This window comes from Tenrec ecaudatus, chromosome 1 (assembly GCF_050624435.1).
Source record: "Tenrec ecaudatus isolate mTenEca1 chromosome 1, mTenEca1.hap1, whole genome shotgun sequence".
Classification (NCBI taxonomy): Eukaryota; Metazoa; Chordata; class Mammalia; order Afrosoricida; family Tenrecidae; genus Tenrec; species Tenrec ecaudatus.
The window spans coordinates 229708296-229732419 of record NC_134530.1 but is presented as its reverse complement, the minus strand read 5'-3'; the positions used below and the strand labels follow the sequence as shown (position 1 = coordinate 229732419).

The following is a 24124-nucleotide window of genomic DNA, read 5'->3' as shown; positions in this document are numbered from 1 at the left end:
AGTGTCTCACAACTCTCTCATGGGAGTGACTTGCACTGAGCCATTTGTACTGCTTTATAATTTAACTGTTCATTTCTTGTATTATCTATCTGTAATTTAACTATTCATTTCTTGTATTATCTATCTATCTTGCATTATATATCTATCTGTATATAATTTAACAGTTCATTTCTTGTGTTATATATCTATCTATCTTTATAAATATATACATATATAATTATCAGCAATCTGGTTTATCTCTCTAGAGAACCCTGTTTAATACATTTAAGAGACGGGGTCTTGCTATGTTGCACAGGCTGAAGTGCAGTGACTACTCACAGGCGCGATCCCACTACTAATCAGCACAGGCATTTTGACCTGCTCCGTTTCCGACCTGGGCCGGTTCACCCCTTCTTAGGCAACCGCTCCCGGGAGGTCACCATATTGATGCCAAACTTAGTGCAGACACCTGATCGGCACAGTGCACTGCAGCCCAGAATTCCTGGACTCAAGAGAGCCTCCAGCCTCAGCCTCCTGAGTAGCTGGGACTAGAGGCTCGCACCACCATATACATACATCATAAAATCCTAAGTGTCATGGTTTTGTGTCTCTAAAGAACCCTGTGTAGCACACAAACTATCCAATCCTTTTAGTGGACCACAGGCACCTCACATTGGCATAGTCGTACCCAGTCATTGGATGAGAGTGATCAAGTGTGTTAGGCTGGGTTATCTAGAAAAACAAAATCAGTAACCCACATGTATGTATAGAAAAGAAATGTTTATCAAGAAGCAACTTTACATCAAGGTGTCCCAACCCAGTCCAACTCAAGTCCACAATTTGATCTAGCCCGGGCCCTCTTCAGACTCGCATAGCTGCAGGCTGGTGACACCAAAAGATGAAGCAGGGAGATCACAAGCTGGTGAGTGCAGAATCACATAGCTCCAAAATATGTGGAAACATGGCAGGGCACCGATAATTCTCAGGGTTGGTGACCCACATTGGGCTGCATCTGGAGGCGGGCACAGAGTTCCAGCAGGGATGAAGGTGAAGGACAAGGAGGGGGCATTGTTCCCAATGTCTCCCTTATAAGAAGTTCACACCAGCAAGGATGGTTCACACCACCATCAGGCTGTGACCTGATTGACAGATTAGATTCCACTCTCGTACGTTCAAATACATTCAAATTAACATAAAACTATCTAACTACCACACCAAGACTATGTTTAGAAGAGCTATATTACGTAATCTAGGGTACCTCAGAACTCATTAAGGATTCAGGCACAGAAACACACATTAGAAGCTGTATCTGTCGACAGAGGTGAGAAGGGGCAGAAACGTGTCAAGAACTACAGGCACGACACCCAACTGAGAAGTCTGGGCAACACTTCCATTGACAAGGAGCAACCTGAGTGAGCCCTAAGGAGAGAGTAAGGATGAGAGAGTGAGGGGATGAGGCACAATCCAGCCAAGGGAACAGGGAGAGCCAAGGGGGAAAAGGGAAACCACAAAGGCACTGGGGGTGAGGGAAAGCGCTCCAATGTAACTGTAGGCCTGCGGTCCTCACTGAGGGTGTTTTCAATGTCCAGAGAGGTTGTTTTCTTAATTGAGGTATACAATTCAACATTGTGACGACCTTCACATGCACCGTTCCGTGACTTTAACTATGCTTGTCAGGTTGTTCAATCTGTGCCAGCTTGTTCAACCTCTATCCATTCCCAGACTGTGTCATCACTTCACAGAAGCTCAGTTCCCCCTAAGCATTGAGTCCCTCATTCCAACTCACCCCTGGTAACCATTAATAAATGTAGCTATTGTCTGAGTCAGGACTTCCTAGAGGAAAAAAAAGTGAAATGTACATAGTTATAAAATAAATAGATAAAGCAAGAAAAACTAATTTCAAGGAAATGGCTCATGCAATTGTGATACAGTGGAGCACCCAATTGTGGGGGCTGGCAAGGCCCAAGCCCAGTTACCAGGCAGCAGGCTGAAGGCCTCTGCTGGCTCGTACGATTGTATGGTCTGGCATAGCCCAAAAGCTGCATGTCAGACAGCAGGCCAGCCACTTCTACAGGCTTACTTCCAAGATCCAGAGGAAAACTGATGAGAAAAGTGCAGGGTCAGGAAAAAGAAAGAGCGCTGTCAGAACATCAGGGGCAAACCACAGCACCAAAGAAGCTTCTCTTTCAAGTGACTGGCTGTTGAAATCAGATCACAAAAGGAAAAGGGACCACACTATATTACAATGGGGAACAGCAATAAGTTCGATGTTTGCCAGACCACGGAAGACCATAGAGTGGCCAAGTTGACACATTGCAATAACCAGCACCCATTTTCGATATTTCATATAACTGGGATGTTCCAGAGTTGTCCTTTGTGAATGATTTATCTCAGTTTTCAAGGTTCATCCACGTTGCAACATATCTTAGGACTTCGTTTCTAATTTTGCATGGTGACATGCCATTGTACACATCGTTACACACCCCACTGTGTTTATACATTCATATGTTAGTGGGCATTCAGGCTGGATCCACTTCACGGCTATTGTCATGGGTGCTGCAATGAAGAGGGACCAGACTTCAACCTGGTGCTCCAAGACGTGAATGCAACATGCCACCTGGAGTAGGGAACCAGTGGGAAGGTCCAGGAGGCCGGCCTCAATCCCAACTACTAACTGGGTACCTGTTCCTCCCCCAGAATAATTTATTTCAAAGGATGGCATTAAATCTGCAGCTCCGGGAGAGGCACATATCTGATCGGAGCACACGGGAGCAGATAAAGGGGGAGGAGGAGAGAGTGGAGCACATCCTGGCCCATCCATGAGGATGATGTTCCCAATTAGAGCAGCCAGTCCATAGAAAGGACCACATGGCCGGCCCCACTATGTGACACAAGATCCCTCACTAACCCATAGCCCTACAGGGGACAACACCGGAGACACAGTGTGGCAATTGCGCCCAATCTGATCCTGCCACACCGAGGCAAAACACTAAGGGGGTGCAACAGGACAGCGAGGGATCAAGCAGTGAGGTCCCCAGGGAATGCTGAAGGTGGACTTTGGGGCCAGGGCATGGTTCCCCAACAGACTGGACTGGAAAACACTCCTAAAGGCCAACAAATGATCCTTGAACTAACTACAATCTTTTCTTTCTTGTTGTGTATTTTTTTGGGGGGGTCATGGTTTGTTGCTGTTGATGTTGTTTTGTTGTACATTGTTGCCTGGTTTTGCTCTGTCTTGTTTTTGTGCATGTTATTATCTCTGCAGGTCTGTCTAAATAAGATAGACTGGATGAACAATTTGGAGGAGAAAACAACGGGACTGAGAGGGGTGGAGGAGAAAGGTATTGGTATTAACAAACCCAGGGACAAGGGAATAACAAGTGATCAAAATAGATGGTGAGGAAGATGTAGGAGGCCTGGTAGGGTGTGATCAAGGGTAATGTAACCAAGAGGAATTACTGAATCGCAAATGAAGACTGAGCATGATACTGGAACAATAGGAAAGTCAAAGAGCATGATAGTGGGACAAGAGGAAAGTCAAAGGAAATAGAGGAAAGAGCTAGGAGGCAAAGGGCATTTATAGAGGTCTAAATAAAAGCATGTACATATGCAAATATATTTATATATGAGGATGGGGAAATAGATCTATGTGCATACATTTATAGGCTTAGTATTAAGGTAGCAGGACATTGGTCCTCCACTCAAGTACCCCCTCAATGCAAGAATATTGTGTTCTATTAAACTGGTATTCTATGATGCTCACCTTCCCGACACAACCACTGAAGACAAAGCAGGTGAATAAGCAAATGTTGTGAAGAAAGCTGATGGTGCCCAGTTATCAAAAGAGATAGCATCTGGGGTCTGAAAGGCTTAAAGGTAAACAAGCGGCCATCTAGCTCAGAAGCAAAAAAGCCCACATGGAAGAAGCACACCCGCCTGTGTGATCATGAGATGTTGAAGGGATCAGTTATCAGGCATCAAAGAACAAAAAATCATATCATTGTGTGCTTACTTCCATAATACGATCATTGAAGACAAATGGGTGCATAAGCAAATGTGGTGAAGAAAGCTGATGGTGCCGGCTATCAAAAGATATAGTGGCTGGAATCTTAAAGACTGGAAGGTAAACAAGTGGCCATCTAGCTCAAAAGCAACAAAGCCCACATGGAAGAAGCACACCAACCTGCATGATCATGAGGTGTTGAAGGGATCAGGTATCAGGCATCATCAGAACAAAAAATCTTATCATAATTAATGAGGGGAGGAGTGCGGAGTGGAGACCCAAAGCCCATCTGTAGGCAACTTCACATCCCCTTACAGAAGGGTCTCGGGGAGGAGACAAGCCAGTCAGGATGCGATATAATAATGATGAAACATACAACTTTCCTCTAGTTCCTAAATGTGTCCTCCTCCCCCACTATCATGATCCCAATTCTACCTTACAAATACGGCTAAACCAGAGGATGCATACTGGTACAGATAGGAACTGGAAATGCAGGGAAACCAGGGCCAATGATTCCTTCAGGACCAGGAGTGTGAGTGGTGATACTTGGAGGGTGGAGGGAGGGTGGTTGGAAAGGGGAAACTGATTACAAGGATCTTCATGTAAGCTCCTCCCTGAGGGACAGACAACAGAAAAGCGGGTGAAGGGAGACGTTGGACAGGGCAAGATATGACAAAATAATAATTTATAAATTATCAAGGGTTTATGAGGGAGTGGGGAGGAGAGGGAGGGGGAAAATGAGGAACTGATGCCAGGGACGTAAGTGGAGAGCAAATGTTTTGAGAATGATGAGGGCAATGAATGTACAAATGTGCTTTATACAATTGATGTATATATGGATTGTGATAAGAGTTATATGAGCCCCTAATAAAATGATTAAAAAAAGAAAGAGTGCTGCAATGAACACTGGTGACAAGAACCCATTTTATTTAAATAAGAAGCATTTATAATTTGATTCAAGCCACAAAAGATTCCATTTTTATTCTAGTCCCAAACACGGCTCTCCCACCATGCTTCTGTTCTGAGCAGGAAAAGAGAGAAAAGCCACCCTACAAAATCACAATGTGCCTTCAGGTAAATCGGTCACACTTTAATGCAATATTCACCAAATGTTGAGTGGACACATACAGGCAGGATTCAACTTGGAACTTGGAAATTCGCTGTCTTCCAAAAGTTTATTTGCAAATCAAGTATTCAGAACTTGAAAAACAAGTCATCTATGGCCAACCCAGACCACAAAAGCTGATTGGACTTACACCGGGTACTTTATGCAATGTAAAACCAGGTTTTTGGGTGTTTTTAAAAAGTGTTATCCTGTTAAAGCCTATCGTGATAATTGAGGAGTCCTGGTGGTGTGGTGAGCAAACATATAAGATTAGAACAGAAAAGGTGCTATAATTGTACTTCCATTTGTTACTGACTCCCGCTGGGGTCAACACAAAATACCAGATGATACAAAATGCTGACATCTGATTGGGAAGTTAAGAAGGTTTGTCATATATCCACCGCCTACCTTCTTCAGTCGTCCAAATAAAGTATCCGTCTCCAGCTCATATTCTTGGTCCAGTTCCTCTTCATGTGCTGACAAGAAAAAGAATGTCCATGAGTTACGAGTCCAAAGAGGGATGGGTTAATTTGATACCAGGGGCACGAAAAGCAATGGAAATCTATCCGTGGGAAAGCTGCCTGTGAACTCAGGAACCAGCATGGAAACATGTCTCGCTCCTTGCCCTGCCTCTCCAGTGTTCAGTGACCTGATTTCCTGGAAAACACACGCGAACGTTGATGGAAATGCCCTCTTCTGCTTCTAAGAAGGGTCGCAGAAGGAGAAGGGGGTCAAGACAGAAAGGCTTCTGGCAGACGGAAGCATAGGAGGGCTTAGTGCTGATACTCTTGCATAAAGAGACAGTTTAAACGCTTTTAACAAATCAGCCCAAAGTATTATGGTGACCATAAACATGTTATATGATAGAATGCTAACACAACTATGGGGCAGTGGTGCCACAGTGGTAGAACTCTGATTTTCTAAGCAAGAGATGAGGTTCATTTCCCAGCACAGACCTCATGCACAGGCACCTCTCATCTGTCAGCAGAGACTTGTGTGTTGCCGTGATGCTGTTTCAGTGGAACTTCTAGATGAAGGAGCTCTGGTGGCGTCAGGGGTTGTGTGTTGGGCTGCGAACCACAAGGTCTGCAGTTCAAAACCCCCAGCTGCTCTGAGGGAGAAAGATGAAGGGTTTTACTCTCATCAAGAGTTATAGTCTTGGAAACCAACTTGGGCAGTTCAACCCTGTTCTTACAGGGCCTCTATGGAATTGACTTGCTGGCAATGGGGTTCGTTCTGTTTGGATATTTTACTAGACTAACAACCAAGTAGAAGAAAGGCCAGGTGATGTACTTTCAAAGTCAGCCACTGGAAATGATACAGACCATAGCAGGCTGATCTGGGAATGGTATTAGCACACTGCTTCTCTATGCATGAAGCAAATCGGGGACTGATTCAATGCAGGGTACCAGCAAGCTCATAAAATGGAACCATGTAATATAACAGACATACTTATAAATAAACAGGTAAGATTTAAAATCAATGATATAACCAAATTCTTTCTGGAAATGCGTCTTGTGAGTGTACAATAAGCAAACACAGTGGCACACAAAAACCTCACTGCCATCGAGTCAAATCGGATTCACAGCGACGCTACAACAATCCTACAGGACACAGGAGAATGGCCCCTGTGGGTGCCCGAGGGTACAGATCTGTATCAAAAAGCCTCCGCTTGCTCCTACAGGCCGGCTGGGGGGGTCCCAACTGCTAACTGGCCAACAGCCCGATACATAACCCACGATGCCACCCGGGATCCCAGTGGGAAGGAGGAAGGATGAAACAGGACAAAAGTGGCCTGACTTTCCCCTCCGGGCTTACAGTACACTGAGGGAAATGCACAAGTACACTTGGGGAAACAGACAAACAACAACGGCAAGGCAATGGTGCTGCTGAGCACGTGAGGCGGAAGGTGTGTGGCTACACTTGGTCACAGACCCTTTCTGTGACAGCTGGAAACACGCCGTGTGAAGGATGCGCAGAGATGCGCGGGCATGCCTCAAGGAAACAGAGGACAGGTGGCAAGTTGCTGACACGCCGCCAAGAAGCTAACAGAAACCTCTGGGTGTGCGAAGGCAGCGAGGCTGGGAAAACCCTCGTCCCGCTTCTGGTTTGGTTTCACGTCCACAAACATCGCCGTGTCTGGAGACACCCAGAGTCGGCAGCATTCAGACAGAGTGAACACCGCCTTCTTGCCCTCCACCCCACCCGACCCCATTCTTCAGGTGTGGTGAAATGTATAGCATAGGAACCAGACTTCCTGGACCTGCAATGTATCTCCCTCTAGTGGGAAAGGGGAACTTTCTATGTATCGCCAAGCGGGTTAGGAAACCCAGGCAAGCCCTGCCAGGGCTTGCATCATACAGTTTAAGATTTCTAGCAGCCCCACTTTGGAAAGTGCAAAGAAACAGGGAAAGTGAATTTTAGTACATTTTGCTTAATCTGAAAAACGAAGCCAAACTCATTGCCATGAAGTCGATTCCAATGGGCAGCGACCTTGGCGGACACAGTAGAAGAGCCCCTTCGATTCCCGAGGCTGTAATTCTTTATGGGAGCGGAGTCTCACCTCGCTCCCGCAGAGCGAGCAGCTGGCAGGTGTGAACTGCTGCCCTGCAGCTACCAGTCCAACTCATAACTAACGCTCTGTGTCACCGGGGCTCCTTTCCCTTATCCCCGGGGACCCAAAGCACTTCAACACGTAAGGATTGTCAAAACAGTTGTTAATGCCTTGTTAAACTAACTCTTTAAAACATGGTGTACACGTTACTGAGCCCTGATGGCACCATGAGCTAAGCATTGATCTGCTAACCAAAGATCGCAGGTTCTAACCCACTAGCTGCTCCTTGGGAGAAAGATGAGGCTGTCCTGTAAAGATGTACAGTCTCGGGAGCCCTACGGAGCAGTTCTACTCTGTCCTGTAAGGCGACCATATGTTGAAGTTAACTTGATGGCAACGAGTTGTGTTTGTTGTTTGTTGATACAAGTTGTCCTTACCACACATCCCAATTAGGAGTAGCCACGGTTAACGTGCTTTTTAGTCCCCTGTGGTTAATGCCTACAGTATTAGACAGCATGGTGCTGAGCCCAAAATCTCCCTCATGTTTTAGAGAAGTCTTCCATTACACTGGTCGGATTGCTTGATCCAAACAAATGCTGTCTGAAATATATTTTAAGTGACCACAGCTAAAACCCATTTTAGTACCTTCAGGGTGCTAAATATCACTGTCTTAAGGTTTGAATACCACTGTCCTAAGGTTGCTGAAATTTCACAGCTTCAGAATTCAATGATTCTAAGAGCAGGGAAGCTGGGCCAGCACCTGCAGCAGGATGTTTTCACATGAAGAGTTAAGGCCCTCAGTGCTTGTGTTAGTCCGGGTACTTTAGAGAAACAAATCCCCAGAAACTCATGTATAAGAGAGTTTTAAATAAAGGTTAAGTGCACATCAAGGAAACATCCCAACCCAGTACTGCCCAAGCCCACAAGTCCAACATTAACCCATATGTCCAACACCAATCCACAAAGTCCTCCTCCATCTCATAAAACAGACGCAATGATGCCGACTTCAGGAAGAAAGCCAAGTCAGTGAACGTGTAAGCTTCTCAGCGCTGGCAGGGGTCTCCACACGGCTGCTCCAGCACCCAGGGCTGCATCGGGATAGGTCCATGTGGCTTCTCCTCAGGGATGTCTTGCAGGAAGTGAGCCTTGCCAGCTGAAACAGGGAACTGCTAAGGCAGCTGCACCCTGGTCCGACCATCAGAAAGCAAGAGACTCGAGAGATGGAAAGGCGAGGCTCACTGAGCCATTTATCCTTCCGCCCTTCAATTAACCCCACATGTGTGTATTGACCAGGTTGGCACAATAAACTAACTGCCTCAGTGCTTTTTGGATTGTACCATTCTGGGTCCCCTTGGTGATGCACATGGTCATCCCACTCAGCTACTAACTGAAGAGTTGGAGGCTTGTGTCCACCCACAAACACCTAGGGTGAAAGGCTCATCAGCTATGAGGGTAAGACAAAGAGTATCACTGCTAGAATCCCAGTTCATACATGGAGACAGTATGTGCTTAAGCAGTCCTCTGCCATTGGCGGATGGTACAGACAAGTTCTCTCAGCAATACACTTGTCTTAGTCTCAGTCAGGTGCCTTCAGGGGGGGGGGGGGAATGTCCAATCAAAGCAGTGGCTTGGAGGGGATCAGCTGAGCCAGTAAAATTCACAGCAGACAGGTCAGCTCAGAAGGGATTCCAAAGAAGTCATCTTGAGAGATTTTCCTCTATCAAGGAGGGCACAGGACACGCACAAGGGGCTTATTAGAAATAAGTTTTATGAAAACTCAAAACTGCTTGGGTGAGACCAAGGCCATGAAAATTGCACCAAGGAATCCCACCCCACCCCCAATCAGGACAATGCCCCTGCTCATTCTTCAAAGGTTAACAGGGTTGTCCTAAGAGAATTCCCTTGGGAAACCCTTACCTCCTCCACCCTACAAACTTCCTGTTCCGAAACTTCAAAGAAAATTGAAAGGAACATGGTTTGAGTCCCTGGAGTCCATCCCCCAAAGGTCATTGTGGCAGAGTGTCAACTGAAGGGTGAATAGCATTGGGGGAAGGACTAGAGAGAAGGAACCACCGCCTTTGGGGGCCAGGGGGTGGGGTGTATAGACCTGGATAGCAAACATGTCCAGAAACAATAGGTTCATGGTTGGGGCGTTTGGCTTCAATAAAGATTTCTTTTTGTGGCGATGCTTGTGGACTCATCCTTCGATTTCAAAATGAATCAACTACTGGCAACTCTACGGTGCCACTCTCGGGGTGCCACTAGACAGTGTCTGCTGGATCACAATGTGGGTTTGTTCTGCTTCTGTGTCTGTTTTTCTAACACTGGGGTTTTCATCATAACTTAAATCTAGTCAAGCCCAAAGGGTGCTACAAATAGAGAGACACCGTCTGTGCCTGGGGAGTTCTCTCCCCACCACCAGGATGGCCACAGGGCAGAACCATGACTTTCTTGGGGTATTGGGGGTGCCATGCTCCACAATTCAGACTGCCCCACAACTAACCTGCCTGAGAGCACAGAAAGGAAGTCACTGGGCTAAGGAGCCCTCAGCAGCAGAGTGTCAGCGGTGGCCAGTCCCCACCCTACTCTGGAAACAAAGGACCACATCAAAGCCCTGTCCTGCCTACCCAGGGAGAGGATTTGCATTTTAATCCACTAGCAATGAGCTGTGATGGTAAGGCATTTACTTAAAACCCCTAACTAACCTTCCCTTTTCACCAAAGGGAAGGTTAGGGCTTTAGGTAAATGGCTGACCATTACAGCTCAAAAGGGAAGGTCAGTTAGGGGGTTTAAGTAAATGGCTTACAATGGCAGCTAACATTTGTATGCAAAATTAATCCTAGGATGGGATAGAGAAAATATGACTGAATTAATTGAGAAGAGGCAGAAACACGCGCGCGCGCGCGCACACACACACACACACACACACACACAGGTACATCTCCTACAAGCTACTGTCAGGGACTGCACACCCAATCATGGTAAAAAGTGCCCTGCTGTTTCTATGCATTTGAAAAACTCTAATCAGCTCCTCCTGATTCTTTATTTCTCTCTGAACGTATACTGTGTAGAAGTCAATGAGAGCAGAGACAGGATGCAGGAAAGATGGACTGTCGATGGAAAGAGAATGTCAAGATAAACAACGCTTAAATACCCATCTGTAGACTATTCACATAGAAGAGTGTCCAGGGAGCTTCGTCTCTCGTGCCCTCCTACAATTCCTGCCTCAGAGAACGAAAACGTGGCTCAGCTGAAACCCAAACAAAAGCAAATCAGATATGTAAATAGGATGCAAAAATGATAAATGGCATAAATACCCCCCCCAAAACTTCCTAATAGGGCTGCTACTCACCTAAGGAATTCTGGGAGTGACAGAGGCACCACCAGGAGTACAATTTGCATGGGAATCCTCAGAGTAGCTGATAGAGGTAGCAGGAGTCCCAGCAGGACTGGGAACTCTCAAATAGGAAGCTGCTTGCATGTTGATAGGGTGGGCGGGGGATGTGGGTTGCAAACTAGAACACTGGCTGTGGGCACAGAAGAGAGGGAGGGCTCTGGGGTCTACCACAAAGTGTCCCTAGCCTAGGCCCTGTCCCCAGTCATTGTGAAAGTTTCATTAAAAATGTTAAAAAACATTTTTAACCTGGGGACCAGTGGCAGCCCGTAGAAGCAAATTCCAGCACAAGCCTAAGAGGAAGCATGGGCTAAGAGACTTGCAGTAGGTGGGTGGCAATTCAAGGGTCAAAGACGTCTGAAACTGTGTTCTATGTCCTTGGCATTAGGTGGCAAAGGAAACAAGAATCAAATAGAATGTGAAGTACAGCCACTCAGCACCTTCAGAGCCTCAGCTGTGCCCCAACCCCCTCCATTACTAACAGGGTTTCTGACGCTGAATGCTCTTTACAAAAGTGGAAAACCTTGTCCTTCTGAGGAGTTTCTAGGGCAGTGGTTCTCAACCTTCCTAATGCCACGGCCCTTTAATACAGTTCCTCATGTGGTGGTGACCCCAACCACATTATTTTCATTGCTACTTCATCACTGTAATTTTGGTATTGTTATGAATCAGGTGACCCCTGTGAAAGGGTTGTTTGACTCCCCCAAAGGGGTCTCGACCCACAGGTTGAGAACCGCTGTTCTAGCGGTTTTGGATCGGACAGCTGACCAGCACATATCCCTCCTGCCACCAGAGTTCCTGACAACCAGAATGAGAAGTTACCAAATTGCACGAGCCATAAAAAAGGCAGAATTCATCTATAAATGGCTCTTAATTATAATCATGTAAGAACACCTCGTACATAAAAACAAAGAAATTGGGGGTGGCAATTCAAATAAATACTTCTCTGGATAAAAGCCTGTCTTAAATATCAGGGCTCCCTGGGATCCTAGAGTTTATTTAGAGAAACATTAGCTGCTGATCACTGAAGATTAAAGAATTGAAAATAAGGCACCTGTGAAATGAAAATGCAAATCAATGGAAAGCACAAGCCCATTAATAAAAATGTCATTAATATGCAACTCTTCGGGAAGCTGTTTACTGTACAAAAGAAAGTATGCTATCTCCCAGAAAGCAAAAGGGCCCAGGGTAACTGCTGCTCATTGGGAAGTAATCTATCAGATTAGTAACAGAACATTAGAAAGTAATAAGAATTTTTTAATGGTAGAATTTATAAATAAATTCAAGAGTTTGCTCTTTGAAATGGAGAAAAAGCCTACTAGCATACACAAATCTCTGATGAATCTAAAACGGGGGAAATTAGACACACAGGAGGTTCAAATCATTATGAGACTGTGATATTCAAATGCGTATTCACATAGTTTAAAATATCAGCAAGCTGGGAAATATACATTACAAAACCCGACTTGAGCAGAAGTAGAAAATCTTAGTAGCGATTGCCGTGAATGCGATGAACAAGTTTACAATGAATCTACTCCCAAAGTGACTCCGTGCCAGACAAACTTCCCATGAATGAAATCGCAAAACTATTTTGTAGACATTACAGATGCTGCTTTAGCAGTTTCATAGGAGAAGAAAGAGGAAATGTGAAAATTTCTCAATGAGATGGACTGACACAAAACCAGCAATAGTGAAAATAGTGCAGGGCCAGGCAACCTTTTGTTCTGTTCCACGCACGTAGAACATATGGGCTAACACAAGGTCAAAGCCAACTCGACACTAACCAATAACAAGAGGGCACTCTATTTTGGCTCCAGATACAAACTCCCCCTAAGTAAGTTCACCAAAGAAACGATTTTCCCAGCGACTTACTTCTTTCTCTAACACGAGAGAGTAGCACTTTCCCCGGAACTAGAAAGTGAGGCAGCGAGCCAAGAAGGCTCTCACAGCACAGTTGACATTCTACACAAAGCAGGGTGCTTTGGCTTCAGTTATCTGAACTGAGGAGGAAGACATGTTCTTGGGAGTGGCCTGAGAAACACTTTGGCTCTGATAATTTTTTATGGAAAGAGTATAAAGGAGTGTAAGAGCCCTGGTACAGGAGTGGATACACATTGGGCTGCTAACTGCAAGGTTAACAGTTCAAAACCATCAGCTACTCTGAGGGAGAAAGCTGGGGCTTTCAGTTAAGAAGCTTGATTCCGTGTGCATTAGCATAATGATCACAGTTGTCTTCTGACTGGCTTTTAATTGGAGGAGTAAACAAAGCAAAACTGATTGATACTCTGCAGTCAGTAGATCACTGTGGCTTCACAGTTGAATGCAAAAGCCTTATCTGTGTCGGGGTACAGGTCCCCAACAGTCGAACGGGTCCTCAGGAGAGACTTTGCAATTGTGGAAAATAAGACAGAGAGGCACAGGGGTGCCTCGTCCTTATGCCAGGACCAAGAGAGTGAATGTATTTTCCAATAGGTGTATATAAGGGGGCTTATTTCTCAAAGGGCATACATGTCATACAGATCTTTCAAAAGGCTTACACACCATACAGCAAACATTACATAGTCAATGGATAATATGATAAGCGGGTAACATGATAAACAAGCAATGAGGAGAGTCATCAGCTTGACCTAGTGCTGGTTGACACTCCTGAGCCTTCCCCAGAGGAGTAATCTATGATCGGTATCAGCAAGAGAAGTCAAAAGAGGGTTTGCTACCTCTTACCGTGGGCCGGTCAACAGAAGCTGACTGCTCTTATCTACAGACAACCTCCAGGCACAGGGAGCAGCCAGAAGCAGGAATGGTTCATCCTCTATGGCAGCTTCTTTATGACAATTCATTTATGGGGGTTTAGGAAGGAGTGTGTTCAGTCATGAGAACGTGTACTAAGATTTCTTTATATCTCATAACCAGAGTCAGCTCTCCCGACCCATCATTATGAGCTCAGGGGATTTAGCTGCATTACATTCGCATCCAGCCCCTCAGTTTACCACATATCAGATCATTTAAAGTGGGGCCTTTAAGTCGTATCATTGTTGTTATGCGCCATCCGGCCAGTTCCGACTTTTAGGGATCCTGTGTGCCACAGTGCAGGCTTCCCTCTGTTTACACTTCCCGTCGATAGCCCATGTTTTACAGACGGGCTTCGGTGGTTTCAACGGTTTATTTCCTGATTACCAAGGGATAGTCAACAAGACGGACTGACCAGGTGGCTGCAATGATGAGTGACGTGACAGCAATTGTGAGAGAGGCACAGAAGCAGGCCGTGTAGTTAGGGTTGTACAGAGCCTTGCGGTGAGTCAAAAGTACTACACAGCACCTAGCCACAGCAACATGGGATGCTACCAAACCTGACGCATGACTTCTTGACTATGGCCTAAACCAGGGATGCCGCCCCTTGGGGGACACGGGAACAACCCAGGGGGCTGCAAAAGCGGGTACCCACAGTTTATCCTGAATTATGGGTTTGAGAACAAGAGTCTTTCATTGCCAGGGAAGAACTGAGAAGTATTTTGTTCTGAAAGGGGGGCAGTAGGCCAGAGAAATTTTGGAACCAATAGTGTACCTTAATTATACAAATAGAGTGGAAAGTAGAAACAATTCCAGATTGTTGAATAAGGGTAAATGAGGCCAAAATTCATTCTGAAATTGTCAAAAGACATACACAGTGTATGCATGGGTGCACTATGCCAGAATTTTTTTTTAAAACAACTTAATCATTTCCACACATCCTATATGTATGCATGTCCTTTACATGGGCACGCTATTTATAAAAAAATACAGCATATGTATGACTTTAAATATGTTCTACATCTCAGGCAGGAGAACCCTTCAATATTCATAGAGCAGTCAGAGAAACGCATGGCCTCTCACCCTTTAAGCAATTGTGTTAGGCCAGTGGGCTAGAAAAACAAAGTCAGCTAGCACTGATATGTGTGAAAGAAAGAGCTTTCTATCAAGAAGTAATTATTTATCAAGAACACATCCCAGCCCAGTCCAACGCAAGCCCTTAAGTCCGACACTAATCTATCAGTCCCTGTTTTAGACTCACACAGCCACATGCAGGATGCAGAGAGCAGAAAGACCAAGGACAGGTGGGTACACCGTCATGTGAATCTGATGACGGTGGTAACATCTCAGGGTTCTGACAGCGATTAGGGTCAGCCAGCAGGAAGTGAGGAGAGAGAAGGGGAGGTCTCAAGGCCCTCCTGTGAGAAGGCCATGCCCACGGGGCAGCACCATCCGGCTGTGACCTGATTGACAGGTTGAATACTACCCCTACACTTTTATATATCTTTACGCTGACATGAAATTACCTAACTAACTCAGCAATCACCACATTTAATCCTCTGTCCTCCACCCCTAGACATGTCTCGATGTACGTGCATAAAGCCATGGCCCTCCAGCATGGTGGATCCAGGAGACCATGGTCCCTTCAAGATCTTACTTAACCAGCTTGTTTTTTGCCCCAGGGCACTCCAGCAGTGGTTTTTCTCCCCTCGGCTACAAAATGTCATTCTTTACATTCCTTTCAGCCATACAGGTAACAATAACCAAGTTAGTATTTATTTTTTGTGTCAACTAGGCTTCCGTAGGAATATGTGGGCAGAGTTTAAGCAGGCTGCAGCTTAATTGGAGGGCTACAAAATAAATGGCTTTCAAGGCCGCCCCCTTTCCCTCTTTCTCCCAGCACTCTGCTGCCTGAGCCAGTCCTTTGCTTCAACCATGTGCTGGCTATCCTGGGTCAAGCCCCTGTGTCGCCTTGGCACACATGCATCGCTAGAGCTTGAGGCTCCACGGAAACCTGCTGCACCACGCTTCTTAAGCATCCATCAGGACCACTTCGCTATGCTCCCATATTACTGGCCTCTGTTACACCTCAACTTCTCATCTTCCTGCTGTTCCGGGCCCACCCTGCTTGTCTCGTCTGAGGGCAGACTCTGCTGTCTGCTTCCTTGACATTGGACCAGCAGCCCCAGTGAGCTGAAGGACCTACAGTATATTAACTGTTCCACGGAAGTAAGTTGAATGGAACCCTCTGTACTTCTGTGCGGACAAATTAGCTGTCATATCCCTTCTCTCTGTATAAACCTATATCTATATATCTATCTCTATATATAGATCACAAGTGTCCGGGTTTATGTCACTAGAGAACCCTGCCTAACACAGACCCCCTTCTTCTTTCTTTTCTAAACCTCATGTTTCAAGAGTCTGAAGCCACTGCAACAAACCCCCTCCTGACACCAGCCATGCAGTTGGAAAGCAGAGCACTCATCCGGGCTTCCCCATCCCTATCCTCGTGGTTTTCAATAACCACGTGTTCCTTCCACATTTCCCTGCCATTGAAATAAAGTCCAACTTGCCAGCCAGCTGGACAGTGTCTTTCACAATCTAGTCCTGCTTCTTTATTTCGGCTCAACTCTTACAGCATCCCGGCCCCGTACTCTATAGTCTAGCTCTACAGAATTGGTTTGCAATGCCAAGGTCATGCTGTGATTTCAAGCTCACAGAAGCTTATTTATGTGTCTGCAAATCTCCCTCTTGCCAAAGAGTCTCTGCCCTCTCTGCTTGATGGGAGAAATCCTGCTCTTCTTTGAGACAAGATAGTAAACACGCCTCCCTCTCAGAAACTCTCCCTTGCAATTTCAGAGACTACTCAAGGTCTTCTAAAATTCTTTCCCCCTTTCTTCCACAGTATACATAATACGCTAGCTCCCAGCCTCCTTTGCTACTACCTGAATCATGTGACACCATGCTGGCCAATGGAGAGTGAACGAAAGTACTGAGTGCTACTTGCCACATGACCCTTAGAGGAAAGAAAAGTTCTCATTCCCTTTCCTATGGGCTGGAACTCATTTCCAATTTGGGGATGACTCATTTCCAATATACAGAAAAAAGCAGTTCGCTAAGACGGCAGAGCAAGAGGATGAAGGAGCCTGGGTCTCCACCGACCCTGAGCTGCCTCCGTTTATCTGAGAATAGTGAGTTGAAAGAAAAAATTAAGAGGGTTCTGGGAATGATTCTGCAAGTCCTCCTAGATCCTTCCATAGCCATTAGATCAAACAAACCCTCCTATTACAAGAGAGCAGCCACAGAGCACCTGAAAGCTGGAGGATTGGGGTAGAAGATGTCACTGACTTGGGCCGTTAATTCGAACTGGGGAAGCAGGGCCAAAGTCACGCTGAGCCTTTCGGGCCATCTTCCAGAATCTTCCATTTCTGGACATTTCCTTTACCCCCTTTCCTCCCTTGACAAGGACCAGAAAAGCCAGGGTCTTACCTCTGGAGACTTGGTAGACTTCATAGAAAGAATAGAAGTGGAAGCCGAGTGAGGCAAGCAAGTAAAAGGAGAGCTCCCATTGGGCCAGCATCCTTCCTTTTCATACAGGCTCCAGGCAGCCAGGTTCTGCGAGCCTAGGACAAGAAACAGAATCAAAACAGTAAGCCAAGGACATGACACAGCAGGATCCTAAAGAACCCCATTCTCATCAAGCAGTTACTTTAAACGCTCAGTAGATATAGATATAAACCCCTTCTGGTGAATATGTCCAACTGTCTAGTCAATACACACACAGACCCCCAGACCCAGCCTTCTCCAGGCTGGTCAGGTCTTTTCCTACAAGCGCACACAGTCTCCCTCCTGCCTCTCCCATCACAGGATGCATCACACAGACTGGATTCATTACATGACACACCTGGCTCTCCCGCACAGAATAAACCTTTAGAGCAGCGGTTCTCGACCTGTGAGTTTAGACCCCTTTGGGGGTCGAATGACACTTTCACGGCGGTCACCTAAGACCATCAGAAAACACATAAATATTTCACAATATATAATTAGATATTGTTTTGTGATTAATCTCTATGCTTTAATTATGTTTAATTATGTTCAATTTGTAACAATGAAAACATATCCTGCATGTCAGATATTTACATTACAATTCATAACAGTAGCAAAACGACAGTGATGAAGTAGCAACGAAAATAATGTTATGAGGAACTGCATTAAAGGGTTGTGGCATGAGGAAGGTTGAGAACACTGCTCTGGAGATTAATATAATCTCTGACTCATAACACAGCACCAGGAGAGCAGCAAGAACAGCTACAAAGAGTTTGTCACAGATCAAATGGTGTGTCCCTGTCACACGCCCCCCCCCACATACACACACAAAATGTGCTGAAATCCTAACCCGTCTGTAAATATGTAAAGGTTACCTTTTATGTTACTGTGGTTTACCAGAGTAGAATAGGTCCTATACCTAGCAGCTGCCTTCTCAAGGCAATCCTACAGGACAGGTTAGAACAGCCCCAAACAGGTTTCAAGGTGCAATCATTACAATAGCAGGCTGACACTTGGGTCTGCCAAGGCCAAGGAGCAGCTGATGGGTTGGAACCATCAACCTTCTGGTTAGCAGCCAAGCACTTAACCACTGGAGCACCAGGGCTCTGAGTTCCACACCTAATGAGCAAACTAGACACAGACACACATGCAGGGAGGGGCCAGATTCTGCCAAAGGGCTGTCTACACCCAACAGAACTCCCAGGGCCACCAACAAGGTCAGACTTGCCACGGAAGCCACACCCAGAATTTGGTCCTCTAGCCTCTTGATCCACAATCCAATAAATGCCCTCTCTTCAAAGATACCCACTTAGACTATTATGTTGTGCAGCAGCAGGAGAAAACTCGGCAAGTGCTCTTCAAATGATAAATGGCTTCAGATTTGGAATCAAAGGGATCCACGGATGATTTCCAAACGTGTTCTAAGCCAGCCAACAGCCTGAGCTACCTCACTCTCCCCTTCGACCCTGTCCACAGTGTGTCTAAGCAAGGACTGGTCTAGACAGCTCTCCCGTCCATGCTTCTTGCACACTTCTGAAAGGGGATTAATGATGATCCAGGGCAGCAGCGGCAGAGCATGCTCAGTGCCCACCACCCCTAGCTCCAGTTTCCATTCCTACACAGTGGTCGAAATCTTAGCTGGAAACCCGGCTGCTAAGCTGAATCCTATATTACAGCCAAGTGCAGAGAAGCAGAGCAAGGTTTAGGCAAAAGGGAAAGAGTCAAAGGGTGTAATGTTGTGGTCATGCCTTTCTCCTTTCCATCCCTCCCTGCTTGACAGGAGATGGAATATCCACCCAGAAGTGAAAGTCATGTGGAAAAGCAATAGACACATATCTGACTCCATGCACCCACACCCTCACCGATTAAACCATCCTGGACTGCTGCTCCCAGCAGGTGATTACCGAGAGAGAAAAGAGGCTCCTTGGTGTGAGGTAGGGATGTAGAGACAGCAAGGTGGACAAGGCAAAGTGCTGGAACCAAACAACACTGATTAGGAAAGCTACTTGCACGTGATAGGCAACTAGTCCAGCAGGCAGGAGGGAAATAAAAACATAAAGCAGCAAGACAACCAATCACAAAGAAAAATAATATTGATGAAAGTGAGAAACCTGAGGCCAAAAAAGACAGAGTGAAAGGAAAGTCATTTGAGCAGATGGACTTTGGACCTCTACTTAACTCTAACCTCAGTACAAGAACGGTTTGTTCTATAAACGTGGCAACGTATGATACTCACCTTCCCAACATGATCGCTGCAGACAAAATGGGTACATAAGCAAATGTGGTGAATAAAGCTGATGATGCCCAGCTCTTAAAAATACATAGCACCTGGGGTCCTAAAGGCTTGAAGTTAAACAAACAGCCATCTAGCAGTGAAGTAACAAAGCCCACATGAAATAAGTACACCAGCCTGTACGATCATGAGGTGTCGACAGGAATAGGGACCAGAAGTTCAAATGCAAGCAATCAAATTGATGTGAAGGAGCATGGACAAAGTGGAGACCCCATAACCCATCTGCAAGATAATTGGACAGTCCCTCACTGAAGGGCCACAAGGAAGGGATGATATATCCAGAGTGCAGTCGAGCACTGATGAAACACATAACTGCTCTCTAGTTCTTTAATATTTCCTTCCTTTACTATTATCACCATCATTCTTGTTAGACCTGCATATGTCCATTTGTATAATTAAGATCATTGGATGCATGAAAGCCAAGATAGAGAACCCTTCAGAAACAGTAACGGGAGTAATGATTCCCTGAGGATATGGGAAGAGATGGGGGAAGGAGGACCTGATAGCAATGATGACTGTATAACTTCGCCCAAGGGGAACAAATAATAGAATTATAGGTGAACAGATACGTTGGATGGAGAAAGATACAGCAAATAATAATAATGAGATTTTTTAAAAGTTTTTTGATATTAGGCCTTGAAAGGAAACAATCGCAGTGTTGTCCCTGGAATTAGAGAGACTGGACAGAATCAGGACAGGATCACAGGCCGCTGTTTCTGCCTCTCTATCAGGCACATGAGTCCTGAGGCTGGATTCCAAAAGAATTGTTTCTCTGGGAATTAAGGAATTCAAGACATGTTATCAGGAGGAAGGACAATGGACCTGGTAAAGTAGAGGGCAGCACAAAAAGGGGAAGGCCCTCAGTGAGATGAATTGACTCAGTGGCTGCAACAATGGGCTCTGGCATGGGAACAATTGTGAGGCCAGAGCAGGACTGGATGATATTTCCTTCTAAGGATCCCTGAGCATCAGAACTGACTCAACAGTGGCTGGGAAGGGGATGGGACTCAAGAGTTCCATAAAATAAAATCTCAGCTGTCACAGGACAGGAGTCGTTCCCCTAACAGAGCCTTTTCTATTCCACAGCAACTTCTACTTGCAGTTGCCATTGACTCAGATCCTTGCAGGAAACGTGTAACTGTTTGCTTACAATTAGGGATTGGAATCCCACTCAAGGAAGAGAAGCAGCCTGCCCAATGCTATACAGAGGCCAGAACATGCTCCACAGAGGCCAGAACTGGACAGAAAGTCAGAATGCAGGTTCACCACTCCCACCCTCCTCCTGTTAGGTGCCTTTGAGTCAGTGCCTTCTGTACGAGAGAAGGAAACCCTGCCCAGTCCTACACCAGCCCCAGCCTCCTGCAGGCAGAAATCCTGTCCCTCAACCTGTGTGGACAAGTATGCTGTGCTGAATCGGCCCACTGTGCTGACGCTCTGCTAGAAGATGCCTTTTCCCCAGAATTTCCAATCTCATTTCAAAAGGATGTTATCTTTAGTTCAGATGCATGTGGCAAGCAGAATCCAGCACTTCTGTTATATATTTTTCCTGCTCCTTCACCTTGAAACCAACATTAAATGGGCTATATCCACAGGTCAAAGTGCATTAATCCAGACCCACTGCCATCAAGTTCACTCATACTCAGAGCAACTGGTAGCTCGAAAGAAAAGTGCATGTCCATTAGCTCCGAGGCTGGAATGTGAGGAAGCAGATGATCGGGGGAGAAGAGGGAGGGTCCCACCTGCCAGCCTATCAGCTGTGGGTGAGCAATTTAACCACCGCACCAACAGGGCTCCTGCCAAGGGCACCAATGAAACCAAACGCAAGGCCATCGAGTCTCTACTGACCCATCGCGACCATCTAAGAGAAGGTAGGCCTGTCCCATGAGTTTCTAAGATTGTAACTGTTTACAGGAGTAGAAAGCCCATCTTTCTGCTACGGCTGGTGCTTTCTAATTGCTGACTTTTTGAATTCGCAGCCCCACGAGGAACGGCTCCACTCCACCAGCCCTCCCTGCCAAGGACACCAGAGGGCTCTCAGGAGGCTTTCGTCAGTAATGAAGGTACTGAGAATCCTTCAGTACCGGCTGCGCCAGCGCCACTTCTACCATCTACCTCACAGGGCAGAACTGCTGCTGGGACTTTCCCAGATTGCATTTCTTTATGGGAGTAGAAAGGCCACCTTTCTCCTACGGAGCAGCTGGTGGTTTTGAACTGTGGACCTTGAGGATTGCAGTCTAATGCATAACCATGACACCCCCGCTCCCCCCAGAGTTCCTCAACCCCTAACCTGAGACCTTCCTCTACTAGGCTTTCTCAGTGCGCCAGGATCCAAAAACCAAACATGCCCATTGTCGCCAAGTCCAAGACTCGGTCTGTGCAGAGCAGCGCGGCACTCTGTAGGGTTAAGGAGACAATACATGTCTCTCAAACATATATTGACAGGACCATTAACACTAAGTGCCACTGACATTAATTATTTGTGTCACCCAGGAGCTCAGTACAGGGACAGCTGTACTGTAACCTCAAACTAAACTCACTGCCATCGGGTTGATGATGACTCATAGTGACCCTTCAGGACAGGGTAGTCCTGCCCCTGGGAGATCTCCAAGGCTGTAGCTCAATGGGATGAAAAGCCTCGTCTTTATCCTGCTGAGAAGCTGGTGGTTTTGAACTGCGGAGCTTGTGGTTTGCATAATCCGCTACAAAGATTCCAACAGCTGGGCTACTGCAGGTCATATTGCAGACCACGTCTGTAAGCTGCACAAGCACTTGGGGAGAATGATCTCACTTAACCTTCGTCATTATACTTTGAGGTTGGTACTATCAACACCTCCGTATTTACCAGTGGAAATGAAGACCCCAAAGCTTCCGAAGCTTGCGCCACATCACACAGCAATAAGCAGTGGCGCTCATATTCCCACCTCCACGCCCAACTCTGCAGCCCTCTTCCCAACCACTCCACGTTCTGAGAGTGCAGTGAGTCACTGTTTCCCCAAATCGATGCTGCAGTCCTGTGTCAGGAAAGCTAGAAAGTCAAAAGGAAAAACGCTACATAAATGCAATAGAAAAAAAATTCAAGTCACGTGAAATGGAAACATTCTGCTATGGATGAAATTGTGCCTCCAAAAAACAATATGTGAAAGCTCATTTGGAAACCGTTTCTTTTCATTTGCTAATGAGGCCATATTCAAGCCTGGTGGGCCCCAGCCCTAATTTATTTTGAATGATACAACTAAAGTAGAAGAGACATGATCACACACACACACAAAGACGGATGCCTGGTGAGAATCTAACTAACAAGCAAAGTAAACTCCAAGGAGTGTTAGCCGGCAGTGAAAACCAACAGTGAGGGCCCATCCACCGAGCCTATACTCTGATCTCCACTGGACTGCAGCTTCCTGGACTGGAAGAAAATAAATTGTGATTCTTTAAAGTCACTCAACTTGGGGTATGTTTTGTTACAGCAGCCCTGCGAGACGAGGACCCTCCCTGAGAAATTAGGAATATTTGAAAAATCAATGAAATGCCAACATAATGCAAGACAAAAACAAACACAGCCACGCACACACCCAACTGGCGTGCATCCCTTAAAAGGCTTCCTAAAGAAGGCAAACCCCACCAACCAATTTCCGGTGACTGTCTGAGAGGAAAATCAGTACTTACGAAAAGATAAGGGCTGAACAAAATTGGAATGGTTCTAAATTTAGGGGCAGATGAGCACTCTGAAAACCACCAAGTAATAAAAGTAAAAGGCGCGCACGCCTGCTGAAACCACACGACTTTGAAGGGAACCAGGCAGCAGGGACACTGGGAAAGAACTGGGTGCGACTTTTTCCGCTCTTTTCCACAGTCCAATTTGATGAAACCAAGTCCTATTTTGCCAAATATAAATTGCATGCCTTTCCCCGGGAAAAACAAGCCCAGACTAACCATGTCCTCCCACATCGCCATATCTGCCAAAGCCCACTTAAGACTCTTATTCTTCTACCCACATAATGATGCTGAAGAGAACCATTTCTCCACACCCAGAATGCCCGATGGCGGAATGCTTGGACTGAGTTGAGTGGAGGAGGCAGCTGGCCTGGGCAGAAAGTTGCCGTTTTAAAATGCACTCTGGTGCTTCCTAGGGATGAGGCCATCAAGCGTTCAGCTCAGGTACTCTGGCTATGTCTGCTTCACCAAACACGATGGCCTGTGCTGGCAGCTGCTGAACGCCCATGTCCTTCTCTGTAAGACAGAGAATTGCTCTGAAGATTCAGTGTCTTTTGTCAAGTGGTAGTGCGGGGCCTTGGCAATTGTAAGCTCTGGAACATTTGTTCCTGTCATCAGTAGCACTACTGTGGTTATAATTAAGTAGACGGAGCGGGCGTCATGATTGTGCCCTAGAATCCTTGAAGAGAATTCCAGTGTCACTCACCTCATCCCAAGTCCCCTTCCAAGTTAAAGATCCAGGATTCCTTCAA

The 24124-nt window shown here is 46.0% G+C and overlaps 1 protein-coding gene across 8 annotated transcripts in view; it reads right to left on the bottom strand.

Annotated features, from left to right (window-relative positions):
- HHAT (hedgehog acyltransferase) overlaps positions 1-24124 on the bottom strand; it is a 408436-nt gene that overhangs the window by 349330 nt on the left and 34982 nt on the right. For 7 of the 8 annotated variants that reach the window (XM_075529943.1, XM_075529933.1, XM_075529928.1 and 4 more), the window contains 2 exons: positions 17312-17445; positions 5496-5563 (listed from right to left, as the gene is read on the bottom strand). In XM_075529943.1, coding sequence (XP_075386058.1) covers positions 5496-5563; positions 17312-17402 — 159 coding nt within the window. In that variant the 5' untranslated portion in view covers positions 17403-17445. Of the gene's footprint in view, positions 1-5495; positions 5564-17311; positions 17446-24124 lie in introns of those variants that run through there. The other variant, XM_075529968.1, reaches the window with a different exon arrangement.